This window comes from Haliotis rufescens, unplaced genomic scaffold (assembly GCF_023055435.1).
Source record: "Haliotis rufescens isolate VD_foot unplaced genomic scaffold, xgHalRufe1.0.p SCAF_3, whole genome shotgun sequence".
In the NCBI taxonomy this organism is placed as follows: domain Eukaryota; kingdom Metazoa; phylum Mollusca; class Gastropoda; order Lepetellida; family Haliotidae; genus Haliotis; species Haliotis rufescens.
Window position 1 is genome coordinate 52,972,594 of NW_025964001.1, and position 24,344 is coordinate 52,996,937.

Here is a 24,344-nt window from a genome sequence, read left to right on the forward strand (position 1 = left end):
TTCAAAGTCTTATGTAACCTGAAAGTGTGGTTTTCTAGTGGGCTAATGAGGGCCCTTATCAAACCTTGTCTTTGTCCAATCTGTGATATGAATGCAATATAAGTATCTAGCATTTATTTGTGCATATTTCAATGTACTGCTGTTGTTGAATTTAACATGCTGTCAAAAAATAAGGATATCACAAAGATATCATATGTTAATATGACAGTATATTGTCCAGTGATATTTCTAAAGAAATTATAAAATGCATGTTAAAATGTACTAGTTTGTTGGACAGGACAATGTTGATTACTTATAGTTAATATACCAAATGGTGGGAGGTTAATTAATAAAACACATGTTTTATATGAAGGTATTTTTACTTTTTAAAAAACTCTTGCAATAAATAGATTTAAAAAAACACATAATATGCTTGTCTGTAAAGAAGGAACTAATGTGTAACAAAATATTTCATAATGAAGTATTTGAATAATAAATATATGAACTGATTTTGTGGTTTTGTTTTCTCCAAACGTGTTGTCACAAAGTGTTGCAGAAATGGGGTTTCTTTCTGGTCTGCAGGTTAACAGTGAGTGAGTGTATGAGATGGGTTTAACACCGCTTTTAACATTATTCCAGTTATATCACAGCGTGTCAGCTTAATGTGGGAGGAAAGCCCGAAGTGATGCAGGTCTCAGACGTTTACGACTACGGTGAAACACACGAGCACGGGTATGGTGCTGACAAACCTAGAAATATAATCGGGGCAAACCGGGATTCGAACCCACAATCATAGGTTTCTGGCACAACTCTGCACAGCGAATCGCAGGTTAACAGAAGATAATCTTGTGACATTGTGCAGGTGCATACATTCTCAAGAAATTCACCTTTAGACGAGTCCAAATTTACTACCTGGGTACCCGCCACCCTATTACCCAGTGTTGGTCTCAGGAGATGTCTCAACATGTCCGATTGGGAACATTTTTAGCATAGCCCTGGCAAAATGTATTCAGATACATGTATTAAACAACCTGGTCATTCATACACTGAAGTTGAATTAAGTTATATCTTTATTCAACCATATGAAAAATCAGAAGGAATGGGTGCATAGTCAGAAGGAAATGCGAACATTAGTGACTTGTAGTGTAACCATGGAGTTCTTGATACTTTTTGTCATTAAACAATATATCACGTGACTAACCACGGGTCCGGGTAGTCCTGTGGGTACCCGGGTCCTACTCAGTACCCACCCGACCCGGGTACCCGAGTTATTAGCTCCTCTTATAGATCTATCATCTCTACACACAATATCAAAAAGTCCATGGATGTTGGGAATTTTCAATATTTGGGCTAAATTCAGGCAAGGCATTACTGAGCGATATGCTTTGGAAGTCTTTCTTATCTGACTGTGACGTCATACAGGACGACATCGCAGTACTGTGACGTTACATATAGGACGTAACAAATTGTGTTACAGATTCCCAAGTTTCAAGCTCTCTCGATCTACCGTAAAACCTAAAACAATTACTTATTCATTCTTTTTATTAGCTTTACTGGGTCCCATAACCACATGTGTCTGTCGACCTCTGCGCCTTGGAACCTTTTCCTCAAATAAAAAAACAGTTGGATGTTGCCGAAATATCTCGGATTTGTTACCTTTTCCGTTTGGCTGCTGTGTTTACATCTGACTGCACTTCGTAACGTTATGATTGGACAGGCAGACTCTAAACAAACGTGACGTCCCATAGACTAGGGTTAGAGTAGCTTCCCTTTGATTAAGGGCAGTTACTCTAGTTTGGATTGCCGCGAAAGGCAAGTAGAAACAGTTTGTGTAGGCAATTTTTGTTTTGCCTATATGTAGTTACGCCACTGTGTAAGAAACAGGTTTCAGTTGTAACTGTTGTCACCGTCCGACTGACAGATCACTTACCTTCTGACGTCATATACATTAATGCACACATTCCGGGAAAACTTGCAATGTTTATGTATTGTTTGTGAGAGATAGGAACACAGCTTAATATTGTTTGTCACTTGTGGTAACGTCGCAATCAGCATTATTCCAGCTACATCACAGCGGCTCTTGAGAATCATTCTGTAATGGGGATCTATATATCCACATTCCGGCGTAGTAACGACTTAATTTGAATATCGGATGACCGTTTGTAAACATACGCGCTTATTCTGAAATCAGAACAGACTCGGCTAATGTAAGGCTTTTGGTGCGCTTTCCGTATTGTTTGCATAGATTCTAATTATGTACATATTCTACTACAACTGCGACAGTTGAGGCGGATGACAATATATCTTTACCCAAATGGAAATAGTTTTTCACATTTCATGATATGTTTATCTAAATGTGTAAACTCGTCAAATATGAAACAGAAGCAAAACATGTATATGTAATATCTGGAATGATCTGTGTAAGATGTGACAAATGCGGTTTACCGCGTGGAACTCTGGGTATGAGACTGGACGCTCTCGGATCTACCCAGAGCTGGAATCCCGACATGTCGGCAGATGAAGACACTATATGGGCGTCCAATCACACACTGAATGAGTGAGAGTTGGATTCAAGATTATTCCAGTTATATCACGGCGTGTCACCTTAATGTGGGAGGAAAGCCCGAAGTGATTCAGGTCTCAGACGTTTACCACTTCGGTGAAACCCACTAGCATGGGTATGGTGCTGACAAACCTAGAAACATAATCGGGGCGAACCGGGATTCGAACCCACAATAATAGGTTTCTGGCGTGCCCAAGGGACGCAACACTACACAGCGAATCGCGGAGCCTTAGACGACCGTGCCCCCTCACACACTGAAGATACTACTATGTTAAACAATGCTACTATGCGCCCCACGTGGTCGTCCAATTTCATTTGTTTAGTAAACATACCAATATTAGGTTGCTATTTCTTGTTTACTTTCGAGTAATTTAGTGATATTGTTTTTATAACAAATTGTCAAGCACTAACTGTCCCGATCTTAAAAACGGTTGCTATCGATTATGATAGGCCAATCTAAACACTACAGTAGACAATGTGTTTCGTTTTCCGAATGAGTTATGTTCTCAATACACGCTTGATTATTGATCATCAAATTTTGCCAAAAAAACTACATGCAACTATGCTCTCGTACCCAATCGTTTATTAAACAAACAATGCAAAATACGAAAGCCCTCCTATATACAAATCGACTAAAAGTAAAGGCAAATAAAGAAAAGGGTATTAATGCAATTAACTACCGTGTGTTCTCACTGATGTAGATCCCTAGAAACACTTCGCGACCCTACCCTAGACTTTAGCCTTAACGGCAGTAAAAATATCACAGCCTATCAATATCATGAAAATCTATAAGCACTATAAAATCATATCAAATACATAATAACACATGCATCATCCTAAATGTTCACTATCAGCAATAACATAGAAATATACATAGATATCCCGTAAATGGCTACAAACTGCATTAATTATATCTATCCCGGATATAAAATTATATAAATTGACATGTATAACTCCAAATATAATTATCACATCAGCGCTTGCCGGAGTCTCCAAAAATAGTACTATGCTTTTCAGAAATTTAGAAACTAACCATAGACTACCCTACAGGGCCCTGTTCCACAAAGCGAACGTACTGTTAAGACTGTCTTAAATCGTTTACTGTAACCTTAGACTGACGATCGGTTTGTGGAACGGGGCCCTGACAAACACATATCAGAGGACACTAAATTAAACACCACGATTCAAAAATCTAACGAAAAAGTTAGAAATAAGGAGTTGGGGAAGTATACAGGCTTTTGTCAATTTGGCCCTTTCTTGTGACAGTGTGGCACTTTTGAAATCGTTCAAATTGGAATCTTCCTAAAATATGCCAAACTCAACAAAAGAGTCATCACGTAAACAGCAACAGTTTGGGATGAAAGTTCCATCAAGTAACCGGTGAAAATAAATAAAACTGAACATATTGCACAGAGGAGTCAGTTCGCGTCTGTTGGAGACCCTTTCCCTTCAGATTTCTTAGCAGCTTCCTCCGCTGCTTTTCGTTTCCGCTCTTCTTTCTCCACCTGCCTCTTTTTGTATGCTTTCTCCCCTTCTATCGCCATGTTTTCAAGGCTTTCCACCTTCAAAGCAGTCTGCAACCAAATACAACTCAGGACAGCTACAATATCGGGCCGACACCTGTATTCGTATTGGAATATCCACAGGACTAGGGCCTTGGAAGCTTCTGTTACCTTCTTGTATTTCTGCCAGGGAAAATCCAGTCTTCTCTGTTCGTCCAGAACACCGGAGTTCCCTTTGCTTTCATCAAACGGCATTTTACCAGTGATGAAAATGTACAGGATGACTCCTATTGCCCAGATGTCGGATTTCTTAGGTTCGTACGGTTCTCCTTTGAGGATTTCTGGAGCTGCGTACGATTTAGAACCACAGTAGGTCCTGCTAAGGTCCTTCATACAATCACCTTTCACAAAGCCGAAATCACACAGTTTGATGAAGTAGTTTTTGTCAAGTAGTAGATTTTCCAACTTCAGGTCTCTGTGTGTGATGTTTTGATCATGGAGGTAACGGACTGCCTCGCAGACCTGGCAAATCCAACATTTAGCGAGAGGTTCGCTCAAAGCTCCTGATTTCTGAATGTAACGCAGGACGTCACCATTCTCCGAATATTCCAGAATCATATATATGCGCCTCCCATCATCGAACATATCCATCATAGTCACAATGTTACTGTGACGCATTTTAGGCCATATGTCTAGTTCTCGCGGCAAGAACTTTAACTGGAAATCTTTTGGAGCTTTTAGACGATCAACTATTTTCACTGCAACTTTTTCACGTTCTTTTGAAAAACAGTACGCAAGTTTTACCTTTGAATAGCTTCCACTGCCCAAAGTCCTTCTAACCAAATATCCTTTCCTTGCAAGAATTGCTCGGTATGTCGGTCTGTATGTTACCGATTCTGTTTTCGATATCTGTGACCGTTTGCACTCCACTGGTTCCACTTCTGCTTTCATAACCTGTAGCTCTGAGTGAAGATTAGACATGTATTTCGTTTCATCACTCATATCTAATCGTGGACATTTACTGGGCAACATTTGAATTCACTTCTGCCTCATTTACACTTTCCAGAGCTTCTTCAACATAAGACTCTCCAACGGCAGCCTGTTTGAGCGGAAGTGTTGCTAACTGTGACGTCATGAATGCCGTGACGTCACGTTGCAACAGAAGAACAATCATTCTACGCCGCGCGATGGTCGCTCCTGTCTGTAGAGATTGTTAAGTTTATGAAAGATGTAACAGGCAAAATGAGTCGTATTGTCAAAGATTTAGTCATGTCGGAGGAAGAATCGGAGCTGAAGAAAAGGGGATATTGTCTCGGAACTACCCTTGGAGAAGGTTCTTATGCTAAGGTGAAGAGCGCGTTTTCCGAGAAGCTTCACAAGAGGGTTGCGGTCAAAATTATTAATCGCAAACGCGCGCCAAAGGACTTTCGGGAAAAATTTCTGCCGCGGGAACTTCAAGTGTTGAAAGTAGTGGATCATCATAATGTTATCGCACTGTTTGAAATCCTGGAGATTCATCACAAGGTACAGTGACAAATACAAGTAAAGCTATTGCGATGCACCTGCGCACTGCGCGCTGCGATACTAAACTCAATAATACGTAATTTACATACTGATTTACATACTGATAGTTATCAACAGTTTTTCTTTATCATTTATGTATTCAATTATATTGTCTGACTATGTATTAGGTATTATTAAAAATACATTTAATTGACGCTAACATTAATATGGATAAAATCCTATTTGTTTTACCCTTTTTTATGCTACGTAGATTTCATTCACGCAATGTATAGTTCATTATGCCATGTATCCCATCGTGAACACATCGCGATATATATATATATATATATATATATATATATATATATATATATATATGTATGGTTATAGTTATAGTTATAGTTTTATAGTTCTGAAGTAGCTAGATTATTCTTTCTTTAATATATTTCACGCCTTATTAAGTTAATAACTTTGCGACCGGTAAGAACAGATCGCTTTATTGAACGTAATTAGATTATAGCTCTGTGGTGTTATAAAGGACGAAAACTTACGATTCGACTCGTCGAAAAAAACCTCGTGGAAGGACTTTGTCTGAATGTCGGTTTTCTATAAGACTTCGTGTTTGAAAAGTTTTAAATATAAGTAAACTATGTCTCACCTATCTGTACCAAAACGATTTGGTCTTATATATATTAATTCTTTTCTAACCTTATAGTGTGGAATTGAGCCAATAGCGTAGCTCAGTCCCCCACCATATATAATTGCTCGAATACTTTTCAGTGCGTCGAACTACTCACTCACTCACCCAATGACAAGACGTTGAATTATCCTTATTTACTATATAAACTGTAAATATATTACATTATTGATTATATCACCCCTTATAATAAGTACTGTGTCTTCCTCGATTGTTTCTGGCGCAATGCCTGTTGGAGTCAACCAAACGAGCTGGTTGATTGTAAGTCTTGTGCCCTGGAGGCTCTGCTTGTTTCTCGTGTATTCAACCCCAGATTTGTCTACTTTTCGGTCCTCAATGTATTTACATGTCGCTCTTTATATGTAGCAAAACGGAGGTGTTCAACGAAATTCACTGTCTACTATGTTTTGTTTTTTGGAGAAATGGGAAGTGAACGCCAAAGAGGAAGCGGTTGCATTGTAGGTGCAATATAGATAACCGTCATATAGCTGGAATATTGCTGAGTGCGGCGTTAACACAACAAACAAGCAAACAAACAATGCAATATAGGTTTCTAGGTTTGTCAGCACAACACCCGTGCTCGTGGGTTTCACCGAAGTGGTAAACGTCTGAGACCTGCATCACTTCGGGCTTTCCTCCCACATTAAGCTGACACGCCGCGATATAACTATAATACTGTTAAAAGCGACGTTAAACCAAATTCACTCACTCACCAAATCTGCGAAAGCTTAAGTTTCGCAGATGTACCAGGCCAGTTTAAATTCACTTTAACGTTTCCGCATATGGATATCCTATGTGAAGTAAATTCACACCGCTCACTCACTGTCAACGACGCTTGTTTTTGTATTTCTGGTACCGTGCGCAGCTGAAACAAATTCTTTCACCCACGAGGTTAGGTACAGAGGCAGATGGTTCTAATTGTATTTTTTTTTTTCAAAAAGGAATTGAAGAAAATATAAGATTAAGAAAAAAACAGCCTTTGCGTTTCGTGGAATACTGAAATGTGACATTTAATCACGAAGAATAAAAGAACAATCAAGAAAGGAACACACAGAGAAGAAACGAAGCTAAGCTATAGGGGGCTGGTAGAGCTTTGTCTTGTCTTTAATGACGAGAACGAATTAGCCCGTGTGCACCAGAACGTGAAGAATAGGGCGGACGGTCTTTGATTACGCGGCGGCCTCCAGGCTGTTCTGCATAACCGAAGCCGAATCTCTTGCCGACGTTTATAGGGAGGATATTGATATTTTGATATGTTTATGTTTTCCGACGGAACAAAAGATGTTTATGGATGAGGAAATGCAAATTTACGCCACTTACAATATAGGTCTGAATTATTATAAATATTGTTCGCTAGTATCTGATAGCATATATGACTCCTGCTAAAATATACATAATAGATTAATTTGACTACATGTATGTCACTGAATAATATATATTGATTATTAATACAAATGTTGGCTGACATTTCATGGAAGTTGAAGATTCGACGGTGGTGCTATGGTGAGGCTCTATTGAGAGTGTTGAGTTTATGTTAATACGTGTATGTCCAATTTGAAGCCTGAAATAGCGGAGAGTAGTTGGATGGGTGACCGCGTTCTGCAGCTTGATTCCTGAGAGTTTCTAGGGCTTTGATAGATGTCCTCACTGAAGCACATGTAACTGATGTGGTGTTTCTTTAGGCACGGGATTTTGTTTCAAAATATGCCTCCGTTAACCAAGCATCGAATGGGTACCCGGTAGGATAAAATGGAACGACTTTGTCCACTGTTAACCTTCCAGCGCTTGAAAGGCAGCTTGGGTTGTATACTTCCCAGGGAGCTGAGAATGAAAGTCGCGTGCACACTGACATTGGTCAGGGTAATAATGTCGTGCTTTGAGCATGCTTTAGGATGTGTATTTGGCGCAAAATAAATATGATCATTATTATTTTTAGTAGTAGTAGTAGAAGTAGTAGTAGTAGTAGTAGTAATTTTTAGTAGTAGGAGTAGTAGTAGTAATTTTTAGTAGTAGGAGTAGTAGTAGTAGTAAGACCCGTGAAGATTCCGGGATAGAATAGGTCTTCAGCAACTCATGCTTGACGTAAAAGGTGAATAGGCTTGTCGTAAAAGACGACTAACGGGTGGTCAGGCTCGCTGACTTGGTTGATGCATGTCATCGATCCCAATTGCGTGGATCGATGCTCATGATATTAATCACTGGAGTGTCTGGTCCAGACTCGATTATTTACAGACCGCCGTCATATAGCTGGAATATTGCTGAGTGCGGCGTTAAACAACAAACAAACAAAAGTAGTAGTAACAACATATTTCTTTGACCACACATACAGTGAACAATTTTGTTGTAAAACTCGAGACAGACTTTTTTTTTTCAATATTATCCTAATCCCTGTTTCCATTATAAAACTAGTTAACTAATTATTTATTAATGTAACACTTCGACATATATTTTTCTCATCTCTTTTGTGTTCCGAATGAATAAAAATCTCAGGGAACACAAAACATTTCTGGAATACTGTTTCACTTTTTTTATTTTTGTTAGTTTTCGTAATTATACTGTTGCAGTGTGTATAATAATGGCAAGAAAATTTATGTTTCCCTTTGTAGTTATACATAGTGATGGAGCATGCAGGTCACGGTGACCTCTTGGAGTTTATAAAATTGAGGGGGGCCCAGTCTGAAGACCAAGCCCGCAAGATGTTCAAGCAGATGATGGATGGGATAGATTATCTCCACCAGAATCACATAGCCCACAGGTAGTATTTGAACTTGGAAACCATGTGGTTGTGACGTCATGATTGGATGACATCATAGTCGTATGACGTCATTTGTGACCAAACTCGAACTTTTATTTCTCGCTTTTTCTTGATGAAAATATACTAAAACTATCACTTGGCATTTGTTTTCCTTATGTGAGGTCTGTGATTATTCGTGCCTTTAACTATTGACCTTCAGTTAAAAATGTACATCGGAGTTGGCTACGGGTTGTCAAGTCGTCTGAGGCGCTGCAGTTCGTTGTGAAGAGTTGCGTCCCTTAGCCATCCCAGAATCCAAGCCCCTCACAGCGATAGCCCGTTCCCCACTGTGATAGGTGGCCACAACCATGCTTGGAGTTGAACTCGCAACCGAATGACCCTTATGTTTACAAATAAGTGACGCCGATACACTTACCACTGCTAAATTACTTTCTTTGTTTATGAATTTGAATTTCTATTTCATTAAATCCATCATGTCATCGATATAGTAAGAATGTAAGGGACAAGTTGGTTGATTTTCCGTTAGTCTGCAATCTCGAACCAATCTGATTAGACAAACAACAAAGTAAGTTCATCTATAAAACATGGTTAGTCGTAAACCTTTTCAAAATTAACAATGGTGGCATTTCCAAAGACATAAATAAAAGTATGAACGTTACTACATTTGGGGTTAAAATGCAAATGTCAAGATTCTTGTAATGACCGCGCCCACGCTGGTGTCAGCTATGTTCCCGAGAGTGTAACGAAGGTGTCACGCCTTGGGAAGGAGCTTGTGCCAGAATCATGGGTTTTGCCGCATGCAGATTCGACTGGGTTAAGATAGTTGGTTTGTCACCGTCATACCCAAATATTCACCAGAGTGGTTTAAATGTGAAACACCTTCCTCGTGTGGTTTGGACTTTCGTCACACATTAAGTGAGAGAGTGAGTGAGTTGGGTTTGACTCCGCCTTTAACAGTATTCCAGTTATATCATGGCGTGTCAGCTGAATGTGGGAGGAAAGCCCGAAGTGAAGAAGGTCTCAGACGTTAACAAAGGTGAAAACCACGAGCACGGGTATGGTGCTGACAAACATAGAAACATAGTCGGGCGAACCGGGATTGGAACCCACAATCATAGGTTTCTGGCGTGCCCAAGGGACGCAACTCTGCACAGCGAATCACGGCGCCTTGGACCACAGGGCCACCCGTGCCCCCGACTCAGTGTATAATACTGATTAATACATGTATGTTGAATATGACATTGACTGAGAGTTAGGTGATATTGATAGATGCCATCTCTGAATACTGCATTCGCTTACACGTTTTAAACTGGCAAATAAACACATCGGTGTTGCCAACGTCTTGCATAATGCAGGTATAACCAAATCCACATTGAAACAGAATGTTTCTGACAAAAGTTGCCTAAGATCACCTCTCCACACAATCCAATCCCTATAACACCAGACAAGTTTGCTACGGCAAAAGATCATTACTCACAAATGAGAGGTTCTGTCCAATACTTTATACATTGTGAAACAGGTAACACATAACATGTGTCTTCGCTTTCACCGAGAACAGCATCACTGCAAAAAAAACTGTGGCTGATAAAGAATTATTTTTAGAAATTTAGATTGCATCTTTCTATGTGATCCGTCACTTCATTTTATAGTCGCCGATGGCGCCCCATTTCGCTGTGGAAACCTGCGTCCCCCAGGCGTCCCAGGACCCTCGTGGGTTCGAATGCCAGAGACCGCCCCGGCCGCGTCATGCCAAAAAGACGTTAAAAGATGGTACTTGTTGTAACCCTGTCTGGCGCTCGGCATTAAGGGGCTAAAACAAGGACTGGTCGGCTCGGAGTCAGTATACTGTGTCTGAGTGGGGTATTCATGTTAAACTGCGACATGGTATCTCAGTGAGCTAGCACTATAAATCGGCATCAGTTCGGTCTAGTACAAGCAGACACACACACACACACACACACACACACACACGCACACACATGTCGCTATATAAGTGCAATAATCTTGGACGCGACGTTAAACCCCATTTCACCTTACCTCGAATGTCAGATGGCCCTGTGTCATGGTTTCTCGGCCACATACCGACACAAGAGTAAACGTCTAAGACCTGCATCACTTCGGGCTGTCCACCCAAATCAAGCTAACACGCTGTAATACAAATTGTACTAAGCGGCGTTGAAGCATACTCACTCACTCATTTCGAAATTATTTGTCAATTCACTATCACAGCATATTGAACCAATGTTATTAGTTAAAATGAAAAGAAAGCATATCCGGCTTATCTGATTGTTCAAGTGTGTACCCCGGCGACATGGTGGACCCTTAAACTGGCACTTCGGGCTTTCCACCCAACCCGACGAGCCGCGAAATAACTGAAATCCTGCCCAAGACGTTAAACCAAACTCACACGCATTCATTTATTGAGATATTGCTGCCTTCGACCGTTCGACGTTAAACCCATGCCGCTTATTTTCCAGGGATCTCAAGTGCGAGAACCTTCTGCTAGACAGTGAGAACACAATCAAGGTATCGGACTTTGGCTTTTCCCGGTTCTATGACAACGGAGTCACCAGTAAGACATTCTGTGGAAGTGCTGCCTACGCAGCTCCGGAAGTTCTCCAAGGTATCCCGTATCACGTGCCTCTTCATGACATCTGGGCAATGGGGATCATCCTCTATATTATGGTAGGTGAAGGAACGTTTACTCGTAGCAAATTAAGATGCTTGTCGATAGAGGATTCTGAACAATTTGACAACAGCTGGAATGTAATCCCAAGATTACAAGAAAACAACATTTAGAGAAATGAATATTGTTATATATACCACGAGATTTGTATTGTAAAGAAACGGTTGTTTGAAATGCAGTTGCCTCTCTCTCTCCCTCTCTCTCTCTCTCTCTCTCTCTCTCTCTCTCTCTCGCTCTCTCTCGAGATTATGGTACTTGCATTTACAAGTTACCATTAATTTATATGCAGTATTAAGAAGCAGTTTTTAGAAGAAAAGTAAAGTGACTGAATGTTAAATTACATGCCATACAACTGATAATTGTGTCGACTATTAATTGGCATATTGTCTCGTAATTGATCAAATTTATTTGTACTTGCAAAAGATGATTTCACTACCCTTCATTTACTGTTCGACATTTCTACACAAGTTCTCCAGTTATGTGAGGCCTCTTGTTAATCAGAAATGTCAATTATACCATCTCCATTTAGGAAAAAAATATTAAAATGTTATTAATGCGTAATGGTCTGATGTAAGCCCGGGGGTGATATTAAAAGAGGCATGTTGAAAGCTGTCGACGGATAACTGCACACTGTGGACAACACGATATATCACTCCTGTATTTTGTTAAATCCTGATCTCAATGTATGTTTTGGAAACATTTACAGGTGACATACTCCTCATTTGAATACCATCGATACCTGGAATGGTGGTTGTAGAATACTGTTCATCCAGATGGTGGCAAATGCTGGTTCATATACAATGTGGGGGTACGGGTGGCCCAGTCGTCTAAAGCGCCGCGATTCGCTGTGCAGAGTTGCGTCCCTTGGGCACGCCAGAAACCTATGATTGTGGGTTCGAATCCCGGTTCGCCCCGATTATGTTTCTAGGTTTGTCAGCACCATACCCGTGCTCGTGGGTTTCACCGAAGTGGTAAACGTCTGAGACCTTCTTCAATTCGGGCTTTCCTCCCACATTAAGCTGACACGCCGTGATGTAACTGGAATACTGTTAAAAGCGACGTCAACCCCAGTTCATTCACTTATATACAAAGTGTACAACTTAAAAGAAGTGAAAGAAGATCCGAATGCATGAAAGATTAACTATAGTAATAATTATGAAATAATTTGGTGTTCTTTAACTTCTTTTGAGTAGTATGATATGATTTAAAGAAGCGGGGGAACAGTTGAAAGGGTACTCAAATAGCTGTTACCTTGGAACCGGTATAAAAGCCTTTAAATCAGTTAATGAATTTCGGATTGTGTATTTTAATATGAGTATGTTACTTTGTGTACAAAAGCAAACTTGTTTCGTCAGAACGTCACCACTGAATACGATTTTCAGAAATGTCTATTTTATATGGAAATAAATAGCAGGTGGTGCGTAGTTTCCCAGTTGTATAAACATTCAAACACACTGATAAGAAGTTTTACATTGAAATCATAATTTGTTGGTTGGTTTGTTGTTTTACGCCGCACTCAGCATATTCCAGCTATATGACGGCGGTCTGAAAATAATCGAATCTGGACCAGACAATCCAGTGATTGACGTGATGAACATCGATCCACGCCATTGGGCTCGATGACATGCATCAACCAAGTCAGCGAGCCTGACCACCCGATCCTGTTAGTCGCCTCTTATGACAAGCATAGTCGCCTTTTACGGCAGGCATGGGTAGCTGAAGACCTATTCTAACCCGGACATTCACGGGTCGAGTGAGTGAGTGAGTAAGTGAATGATGAGAGAGGTACCTTCAACTCGCAGTACGATGACCAGTGTTACCCCTCGCAGTTCGATGACCAGTGTTACCCCTCGCAGTACGATGACCAGTGGTACCCCGCGCAGTACGATGACCAGTGTTACCCCTCGCAGTACGATGACCAGTGTTACCCCGCGCAGTACGATGACCAGTGGTACCCCTCGCAGTTCGATGACCAGTGTTACCCCTCGCAGTACGATGACCAGTGGTACCCCTCGCAGTACGATGGGTAGTGTTACCCCTCGCAGTACGATGGGTAGTGTTACCCCTCGCAGTTCGATGACCAGTGTTACCCCTCGCAGTACGATGACCAGTGTTACCCCTCGCAGTACGATGACCAGTGGTACCCCTCGCAGTACGGTGACCAGCGTTACCCCTCGCAGTACTATGACCAGTGTTGGCCCTCGTAGTACGATGGATAATGTTACCCCACGCATTGCAATTGTCAGTATGATGCATCATACAGATGGCCCATGATAAAATATCACAGTACGATGAAAAATGTTACCCCCTCCCTGTGCGATAGCCAAGAATATTCTTCAAGGTCGATTACCGGGGCGGTCGGGTAACCTAGTGGTTAAAGCGTTCGCTCATCACGCCGAAGACCCGGGTTCAATTCCCGACATGGGTACAATGTGTGAAGCCCAGTTCTGGTGTCCCATGCCGTGATATTGCTGGAATATTGCTAAAAGCGGCGTAAAACCATACTCACTCACTCACTCAAGTTAGATTACCAATATTATCCCTCACAGTATTTTTTCCCCCAAATATATTAATACTGCTCATTTGGTACTTGGAATTTAAAAATTGAACTTAGTTGGTTATAATTAGAAACAGACGTTCTTTTTGTCTGTAAACGAAAGTTATAAGCTGATGGTCACTGTGAATTTGAAACCTGCAGGTATGTGCCTCAATGCCGTACGACGACTCCAACCTGAAGCGCATGGTCAGAGACCAGACTGAGAAGAAGGTCAGTTTCTCCAAGTCCAAGAAGATCTCCGTGGAATGTAAGGATTTGGTACACCGAATACTCGAGGTGAACGTCAAGAAACGCGCCTCCATTGCCATGATGTCGGAGCATCCGTGGATAAGAGGAGCCAGTGGCTCCGCAAGCACATCAGTGAACCAGCCATACCCGATACAGCCAGTCACCAGCGAGGACAAGAAGAAGGACAAAGTGAGCGAAGACAAAGTGCGCGCAACATTTATGACTGACCTTCACCTTCGACCGGAAGAAAGAGATGGCAAAAAGAAGTCCAAGGACAGAGTTGGAAAGAGTGAGACGCCGGATATGACGCTTCAGTCGGAGGCTAAAGCGTGAGTGCGGTTGAGTGAATATGTTCTCTAACGCTGTTAACGCGTTGTAAGGTTTTATTGTTCGCTACGTCGGAAAAGTGCAATATCTGTTAAGATTGTTTCAATATTTGTTGTTTTGTTTTCTGGTTTTATGCTAATGGTTGTATTTGAATATGTCTGATCATGGTTATGTGTACGTGGTTTGTACAAAAATTGAACATTCGGATTCAAAGGCACTATAAAAGTTTTATAATCATGTATGTATCACAAAAGTATTATTTCTGTTTTGACAAAACAAATTCCATCTTGTGGTACAATGCTGGTGTCGGGGGTGTGTGACTGCACGTATTCATATATGCCTTGTCTTGCTTTCGTTGATTTGACTTTTAATCTTGTCATGCCTATTGCTGTTATTCTTGGTTTTTAAAGTGAGTGAGTGAGTTGGGTTTAACGCCGCTTTTAACAATATTCCAGTTATATCACGGCGTTGTTTTTTTAAAGACGGTAATTGTTGTTTTATTACTCTTATTTTATACAGCTTGTGTATCTGTTTCATTAACCATTGTTACATGCAAATTGTTACGATTCAAAAGTTGTCCAATTATACGTAGCATAACTCTAAGTGCGCGTTTGCATGTCCGTGATCCAAGTACAGAAAAGTTTTTGCGTATGCGTGCGCGCGCTTGTGTGTGTGTGCGTGTGCGTGCGTGTATGTGCGTACCTGCAGCTGTGTGAGAGTGAATAAAAGAGAGTCCACCTTTTTGATAGTTTTAAATATTATTATTTTAGATAAATTTGTTGTACACAGAAACCTCGGTAATCCAGACCCCTTAATTTTGGAATCCCCTCCTTGAACGCCTACATACTGGGGGACTTAACATTAAATCAATTATTCTTTTGTACAGACATTTGTTAAATCCGGGCGATTTATCATCCGGATTAACGAGGTTTTACTTTAATCACTTAGCGCTGTGTTAGGTGTCTTAACGTGTTACTTTTAAATGGTTTTCTATTGTGATGTTATTTACCCATTGTTGTTATTTTAAGCATCTGTGTGATACCGTCATGCACGTGTGTGTGCGCGTGTACTGTACCAATCGTTATTCACGCGTTTCGAAGGTTATTACAAATGAATGCATGAATTTTACTTTTGTCAAAATAAATTGTGATAATAAATTGTTTTCTATACAACATAAATATTTGTGGTATTTGTATAAGAATTAAGTGGATTAGCAACGTCGAGAAAATTGGTTTCAAGTTAATATACCGTTACATTTCTATCAAAGCAGTATGAGAAAGCGTTTAATTGTTCCGACTGTATTTAAATCAATTAATTACGCAAACTGAATTTTCAATAATATCAAATTATGCCATCAATAGAATTCACATGCACAAATGTGTGAATAACGCCACACAGAGACGGGTTTGTTAATTGTTTTGGTCTCAAGGGTTAATCGTCACCTTACCATTATTAATAAAGAAATATGATAAACCTCAGCGTCGGTTTAATGCCCCTCGAAATGGCGTTTTATGACAGTCGTATCACGGTGTCATATTTGGCTACAAACTTCGGGTTGATGAGGATGCTACCAAATGTGGCCACTGATTTTTTTATGAACGAATAAACCTTAATGGCAATGGAAAAATATCCTATTAACACTGGGCCGGACCTTCCGTAATAATGGTCATTAATAGAAACACGATTTGTAAGGGTGCTTTTATGATGATATGTATCATTAAGTTTCATATCACGATGCTCACTGTTTACGTCAGGGCATAATATAAAAGAATAGAATAAAATACGAAGTTAGTCTGTCTGAGGTTAAATGAACATTTCGCCACAATTAATGAAAAAAACTTTCATTGAAATTACAGCGGTCCCTAGGGAGATCGCTTAAAACACAATTAATGATGATTCCGTTATTGCGTATTATCGTCCAGGGCTGGAGAATAATTCAAGTGATCCCAACAATAGCCAGACGTCAAATCCATTCAGATTGCCGAAGCAAACATAACAGTTAATTTTTGTCTAAAAATTCCTGTGTTAATCACTGTCCTCGTGGGGATAACTCATTTAGTGAATCACTGGCAATTGAAGGTGGATCAAAGACCAAACCTAGCCTTCCCGGCGTTGCTTGCAAAAAATCTTAATGAAACAGACAACACTAATTGCCAAAGGCTATGTCACTTTCGCTAAGCCGGAATACAGGGGTCACAGGTCAGTCTGAAATTGACAGACTCTGATTGGCCCGCATCGGCACGATCTAAGATATTGACCCGTACTATTGTGCTCCCAATTCCCTGGTGAATAGAAAACTGTCAATTTATCTGATAATATTTCATCTTTCTTATGCCATGGAAGGCTAGAATCGCTGTGTGGAATCGCCGGCTTTTTGATCCAATTTTTGCAATTATCTTAAAAAACACGTCATCGGGCGACTTGGTCTCGTTCTTGCCGCCCCCCGCGTCGCTCGAGTGTCACCCTGCTGGCCGAGAGATGGCTCGCTCAGGCCAGGGTGTAAAGCGACCCTACTGATGAAATCAGCCTGAGACCTCGGCTTTAATCATAGCATCTGTGTCGTTAATTTATAGGAGTTTCTCAGGCTCTATCTACAGATTTGATTCAAAGGGCATCTTGTATTAAACATGAATTCCGAATGTTATAAATTGTTTTGCTCTCTTGATTTCAACTGATTACAAGATAGTGAAAGAGAGGATTTTGTTTTGAAAAAATGAACTTTAAGGTTTCTGTGGACATTTTGATTACTTTTTTAAAAACAACGTTCTAATATCGGTTAATTAAGCTTTGCTAATAACTGATTTTCAAATTAATATTATCATGATTCATTTATACCTTATGTACAAATTTGAAGTATTTATATAATACTGACAAAGAGACATATTGGGTAAAATATTTTTTAATAAATATTTTTATTGCACTTAATATATAATGAATATTATTATGTTTTTAAACATGTGATTAAAATTACAGTCGTGGCATTTTTCTGGATCGGTTTGTGAAAGGGGGCATGTACATGTTTCGTTTGATACTGGGTGTCAGGGTAGCCTAGTGGTTTCAGCGTCAGAGACCAGGGTTCGATTCCATCAGTGTGCAATGTGTGAAGCCCATCCTTAACGTTTCCCGCCGTGGTGTGGCTGTAATATTGTTAATAGCAGAATACAGACACACTCTCTCAGATTTAATTGATATAACATTGCTTCTAAGGCACAACATCGATGCTGTTGATGGCAATCACTTGATTGTCTGTCCAGACTCGATTATTTACAGACTGCCGTCATATGCCTGGCGTATTGCTGTGTGCTGCGTTAAACAATAAACAAACAAATCCGAGGCAAAACAAGTGTTTTTCTATTATTTTCACGAAACTGGTTGATTTGTGTAATATGGTTCATGAGTCGCTCTAAGTGATGTTTGTTAAGTCATCTTCATGCACTTCATTTGCCTAGAGATATTGAAAAAAATGTCAGGCTAAATAATAAACATAAAAAGTCCGACTTTCCTTGCCAGATATATAAATCTGTGTGTCTTGAAAGTTACATACAGAGCTGTACGCTACAACCACTGAGTGAGTGATTCCGCATATTCCAGACATGAAATAACGGGGGACACCATGTAAGGAATTGAACATGGACCTTCGTTGTAACAAGCCAACGCAATCACTACACCCACCCCACCGCTATATAACCACTACACCCCACCCCACCGCTATATAACCACTACACCCACCCCACCGCTATATAACCACTACACCCCACCCCACCGCTATATAACCACTACACCCCACCCCACCCCACCGCTATATAACCACTACATCGCACCACAACGCTATATAACCACTACACCCAACCCCACCGCTATATAACCACTACACCCACCCCACCGCTATATAACCACTACACCCCACCCCACCGCTATATAACCACTACACCCCACCCCACCGCTATATAACCACTACACCCACCCCACCGCTATATAACCACTACACCGCACCACGCAGCTATATAACCACTACACCGCAACACACCGCTATATAACCACTACACCCCACCACACCGCTATATAACCACTACACCGCAACACACCGCTATATAACCACTACACCGCACCACGCAGCTATATAACCACTACACCGCACCACACCGCTATATAACCACTACATCGCACCACAACGCTATATAACCACTACACCGCTATATAACCACTACACCGCACCACACCGCTATATAACCACTACACCGCTATATAACCACTACACCGCACCACAACGCTATATAACCACTACACCGCACCACACCGCTATATAACCACTACACCGCACCACGCAGCTATATAACCACTACACCGCTATATAACCACTACACCGCACCACACCGCTATATAACCACTACATCGCACCACAACGCTATATAACCACTGCACCGCTATATAACCACTACACCACACCACGCAGCTATATAACCACTACACCGCAACACACCGCTATATAACCACTACACCCCACCACACCGCTATATAACCACTACACCGCACCACACCGCTATATAACCACTACACCCCACCCCACCCCACCGCTATATAACCACTACACCGCACCACACCGCTATATAACCACTACACCGCACCACGCAGCTATATAACCACTACACCGCTATATAACCACTACACCGCACCACTATATAACCACTACACCGCACCACACCGCTATATAACCACTACACCGCACCACGCAGCTATATAACCACTACACCGCTATATAACCACTACACCGCACCACACCGCTATATAACCACTACACCGCACCACACCGCTATATAACCACTACACCGCACCACACCGCTATATAACCACTACACCGCACCACACCGCTATGTAACCACTGCACCGCACCCCACCGCACTATAATCACTACATGCCACCACGCGGCTCTATAACCACTACACGCCACCGATCTATAACCACAGCACCATATCCCACTCTTCTATAACCAAAGTATGACCACCCCTCACCCCACCGCTCTATAACCACTACGCCCCACCACACCGCTCTATAACCACTACGCCCCACCACACCGCTCTATAACCACTACGCCCCACCATATTGCACTATAACCACCCCATCTATAACCACAGCACCATATCCCACTCTTCTATAACCACAGAATGACCACCCCTCACCCCACCCCTCTATAACCACAGCTCCCTTGGTGACTCCGGGTATATTCCCAGCAACCTACGCTTGTCGTAGAAGGCGACTTAAGGGATCATATGGTCAGGCAAGGTTCATTGTGGCATCGTGCCCTGGCCGTGTGGGGCGTTGCTCGTAATGTCAATCACTTGTTTGTTTGCTCCAGACTCGACAGGCCACCGGCACAGTTAAAGTCTCATAAAGCTACATATATACTTTGAATGCTACACTGAAGTTTATCACGCATTTTCTTTAGTTTATCATCACAATAATTTCAGTGGATCGACCAACAACTAGACATAAAAGATACAACAGTCAGCCATTGCCTTATCAAAATATATCACTCTTCCTTTGTATTTGTATCTTCGTTTGATGTGAGGGTGATTTCCCGGACGATCCGGGTAATGAAAGCCACAAAAAAACGGAGATTACCGGTCTACTCCAGACAACATTTCTAATCTCTTCGCCAGCCCGTTCGTGCCTTGTCGCCAACTAATTATTTCTTTTGTATTAAAAAAACGGGGGAAAAAATGTTCTTCCAAAGTTGACGACGATGTCGGCAGTATTTAAAGCCCATATCAGTAACGCCGTCGAAGCTTTGCGGGGGGTCGCACGTGCCCCGACAAAATCAATCTCCAGAGCAGTAGAATTTTGACAGGAAATACTAGATTTGTATTTATCAGTTGGGAGCATGGCTTCTCCGGGTTTTCACAGCATGGGATTCTGTTTAAAGAAAGACATTCTCTTTAATTTCCATGGTAACGCTTAAACATTTCAGCCCCCTCTCCTTTATTCGAGATTGCAAACAAGAAGAGTCCGACGTCCTGAGCTGTAGATAGATGATCGATTTTAATTCACAGCGGGGCGCATGGGTCTTATCGCTTGTAAAAAGTTGTCTCCCTTTAGTTTCATTATTTTATAATCTTCCGCCTGATATCCATCAAAATAAATCCGAGAGACACTACTTGATGTGAAATATGAGCATTTCCGGGACTGAATGTTTCCGTTATTAGTCCGTGTGTCATTGCGTAATCACCTAACGTAAAAACGTCTGCCATTAAAGGCGGCCTTTTGCACCCTCGGTCGTACTAATAACAAGTATTTATTAGCTGTTATTTGACAGAAAATAACCGTGGCGCCTTTACGTTTGACTGTTCAAACATAATTTCCGAAATAATAAATCTCGGGCGAAAGAAAAACTGCCAACTTCCAAATTTTATCTTTGGGTCTCATTGTTGTGTTTCTATTGGGGTAAACGCATTTGAATTGATATTACTTGGAATCCCTTACTGTGTGTGAATCTCGCAGAAGAGTGCGTTTGTGAAAAGCGTAGTTGGGTTCTAAAAGGCCATGAAATTAAAACCAAGAAACCATTTATTTAAATGATGACATTTGTGAAAATCTTGGCTTTACACTGATATCGATGAGAGAAAAAGTTTCCAGAAATGCCAAAAAGGCCACAACAAATTTAATTATTTGTTGTTGTTTTTTAAAATTCAGTATCCCGTTTTTCATTCCTATATTTACGTATACTTATATGCAGATGTCGAACGTCATATAGCTGGGAGACTGCCAAAAAAAGATGGTTTACACATTAGACACATTTTTTTATTTTTTTTAAGATAATGTGTATCTTGTGTCTTATGTACAAACCACAAACGGGGGGCACGGGTGGCCCAGTCGTCTAAGGCGCCGCGATTCACTGTGCAGAGTTGCGTCCCTTGGGCACGCCAGAAACCTATAATTGTGGGCTCGAATCCCGGTTCGCCTCAATTATGTTTCTAGGTTTGTCAGCACCATACCCGTGCTCGTGGTTTTCACCGAAGTGGTAAACGTCTGAGACCTGCATCACTTCGAGCTTTCCCTTCCACATTAAGCTGACACGCCGTGATATAACTGGAATACTGTTAAAAGCGGCGTTAAACCCAACTCACTCACTCAAACCACAAACGAAGAAGGGTCACTCGTGAGACACAAGACAACATTTAACAGAGATGCAGAGCAATATTCCAGCAGCCCCTCCAGCCTTTGGTGTCTACATTTCACGACTTCTGGGGTACAATCAAGCCATACGACTCTTGTTCAGAAGTTGTTTGATAAGGGTTACAATGTCCAAGGCCTTAGTAAAGCTTTCAAAAAGTTTTACGGTAGACATTAGGAGGACATTCGATGACTAAAATTATGCCCGATGCAATTCTCAGTTTGGATTTGTACCATACGTGTTCCCGTGATTTTTCAGGTGAACAAACGACTTGCCTTTGCATGTGTTTATGACAATGGGGCAGAACACGCTCACCTCTTCGCGAACACATGGTATCATCACTATTAAAGAGTCATAAACGCAATCTCATGATACTGTTGGAATCGTACAATAGACTGTTTTAGCAGATAATTCTTGTGATTATGCTTAGGTTGTGTCGCAATTATTTGTTACATGATAAATCTTGTGTGTTATGTGTAAACCGCCTTTTTATGTCAAATCTTGTTTCTTATGTGTACACCTTTTCTCATTAGTTAAATCTTGTGTCTTATGTACAAACAGTCTTTTATGTGCTAAATCTTGTGTCTTACGTGTAAACCGTCTTTTTATGTGTTAAATCTTGTGTCATGTGTAAATCGTTTTTGTTTTATGTTAAATCTAGCGTCTTATGTGTACACCTTTTTTCATTTGTTAAATTGTGTGTCTTATGTGTTAAATCTTGTGTCTTATGTGTAAACCGTCTTTTTATGCGTTAAATCTTGTGTTTTAAGGGTAAACCGTCTTTTTTATATGTTAAATCTTGGTCTTATGTGAACAGCGTTTTTTTCATTTGTTAAATCGTGTGTCTTATGTGTAAACTGTCTTTTTATTGTTAAATTTTGAGTTTTATGTGTGAAACCTTGTGTCACGTGTAAATCGTTTTTGTTTTATGTTAAATTTTGTGACTTATGTGTTAACCGTTTTCGTTGTGTTAACCCGGGTGTTGTTTCGGGTATAAATGTGTAAAACGCTTTAAAGTATCTCATGAAAACTATAAACATCTAAACTGTAACAACAGAACTTATATTAATTAGATATATTTATAGAGACATTTGTTAAATCTACATCTAACAAGCAAACAATCGATATATTTCGGAAAGACATCTTCGTGCCCTTTTAGTTAATCTTGAATCTTTCGTTTTAAATCAGCAAAGCAATGCCTATACGATTACTCAAGCAGATTGCGAAAGTGCAAACAGCTTTGTCCTTTTCAATTTGATAAGGTCTCTATTTTCTTTAAATTAATTCAAGCTAATATTTTCACCCATCATGCGCGGACAGTTCAAATCCGAGTTCGAAGCCTCGCTTCCCTAAATACGAATGACAACCAAACAAATTAGCAATTTAAAAATATGAACGGCATAATTTAAATAGTATAATAAATATTCCCTCCCAAGCAGGTTAACTCATTGATCCTTATAACCAATCATAGTTGACCTCTGGTCACCTGGTAACTGACCCCGTCAGGATCAATCCTCCCCTCCTTTCCCTCCCTCGCTGCGCCGGCTAAAATATGTGCCACGACCAATGTTCATGACCGGCCGACAACAATGCCATAGCTCATAGTCAATATTTCACTGCACACCACCAAGGAATTGAATGGAATTCCTGTAATTACTCGGTGGCTCTAAGAGGAAAGCCTTACTGATTCCGATTTATCATGTCATCGCTGTCAGTGCCACTAATGTGTAAAATATTTCACTGGGCACATAAAATGGAATGAATGAAAGCCTGGTGGTAGTAGTTTATTACCTTGATTTGCAAGTGGTATTGTAGTGTTTGTGAGAATGGTAGAATAGAGTTATCTCCCTTATATCAGTGACGCGCTTAAACCTTTCAGTAACGTTGCTTGATGCAAGCATTTTGCTGCGTTCACGATATCAATTCAACGGGACAAGGAAGAGCATTTTGTGGAGCATGTTTTTAACTTTTAACTTCATATGATTAGTAGCTCTCACTTGGGAATTAATGATTTTAAAATGCATATTTTGAGTGAGACAAATGCAATGAAAACAGCACACTAAAATTTCATAATTAACTGTTAGCTAAATCTGTTTAATGTCATTTTTTTGTGATTCGAGTTTTTTCAGAAATACCAGTTCATGATTATTATTGTTATTATTTACAATCTCGTCACTTGACACGTCACTTACAAACGTCTAGGCTTAGTCTCACCCCCCCCCCCCCCCCCCCCCCCCCCACCCCCCCAACACACACACACACACACACACATCCCTCTCTAATATAGACATATCTTTTTCGATTTACACACATTGAACATAAAGCAGAAATATTTTCTTTAAAAAATATCCTCAGCAAACATTATTTGTGACCATGTTC

The 24,344-nt window shown here is 40.7% G+C and overlaps 2 protein-coding genes across 2 annotated transcripts; one reads left to right on the plus strand and one right to left on the minus strand.

The window, feature by feature from the left end:
* Positions 1–3,110: 3,110 nt before the first annotated feature.
* On the minus strand, positions 3,111–5,165 carry LOC124141949 (testis-specific serine/threonine-protein kinase 6-like). Its single transcript, XM_046510139.2, has one exon. The coding sequence runs from the start codon at positions 5,074–5,076 to the stop codon at positions 3,961–3,963; it is 1,116 nt and encodes a 371-aa protein (XP_046366095.1). The 5' UTR covers positions 5,077–5,165; the 3' UTR covers positions 3,111–3,960.
* Positions 5,166–5,185: 20 nt separating this feature from the next.
* On the plus strand, positions 5,186–15,969 carry LOC124141950 (testis-specific serine/threonine-protein kinase 3-like). Its single transcript, XM_046510140.2, has 4 exons — positions 5,186–5,568; positions 8,851–8,999; positions 11,477–11,684; positions 14,384–15,969. Exons 1-4 carry the CDS (start codon positions 5,266–5,268, stop codon positions 14,801–14,803), a joined length of 1,080 nt encoding a protein of 359 aa, XP_046366096.2. The 5' UTR covers positions 5,186–5,265; the 3' UTR covers positions 14,804–15,969.
* The last annotated feature ends 8,375 nt before the right edge of the window (positions 15,970–24,344 follow it).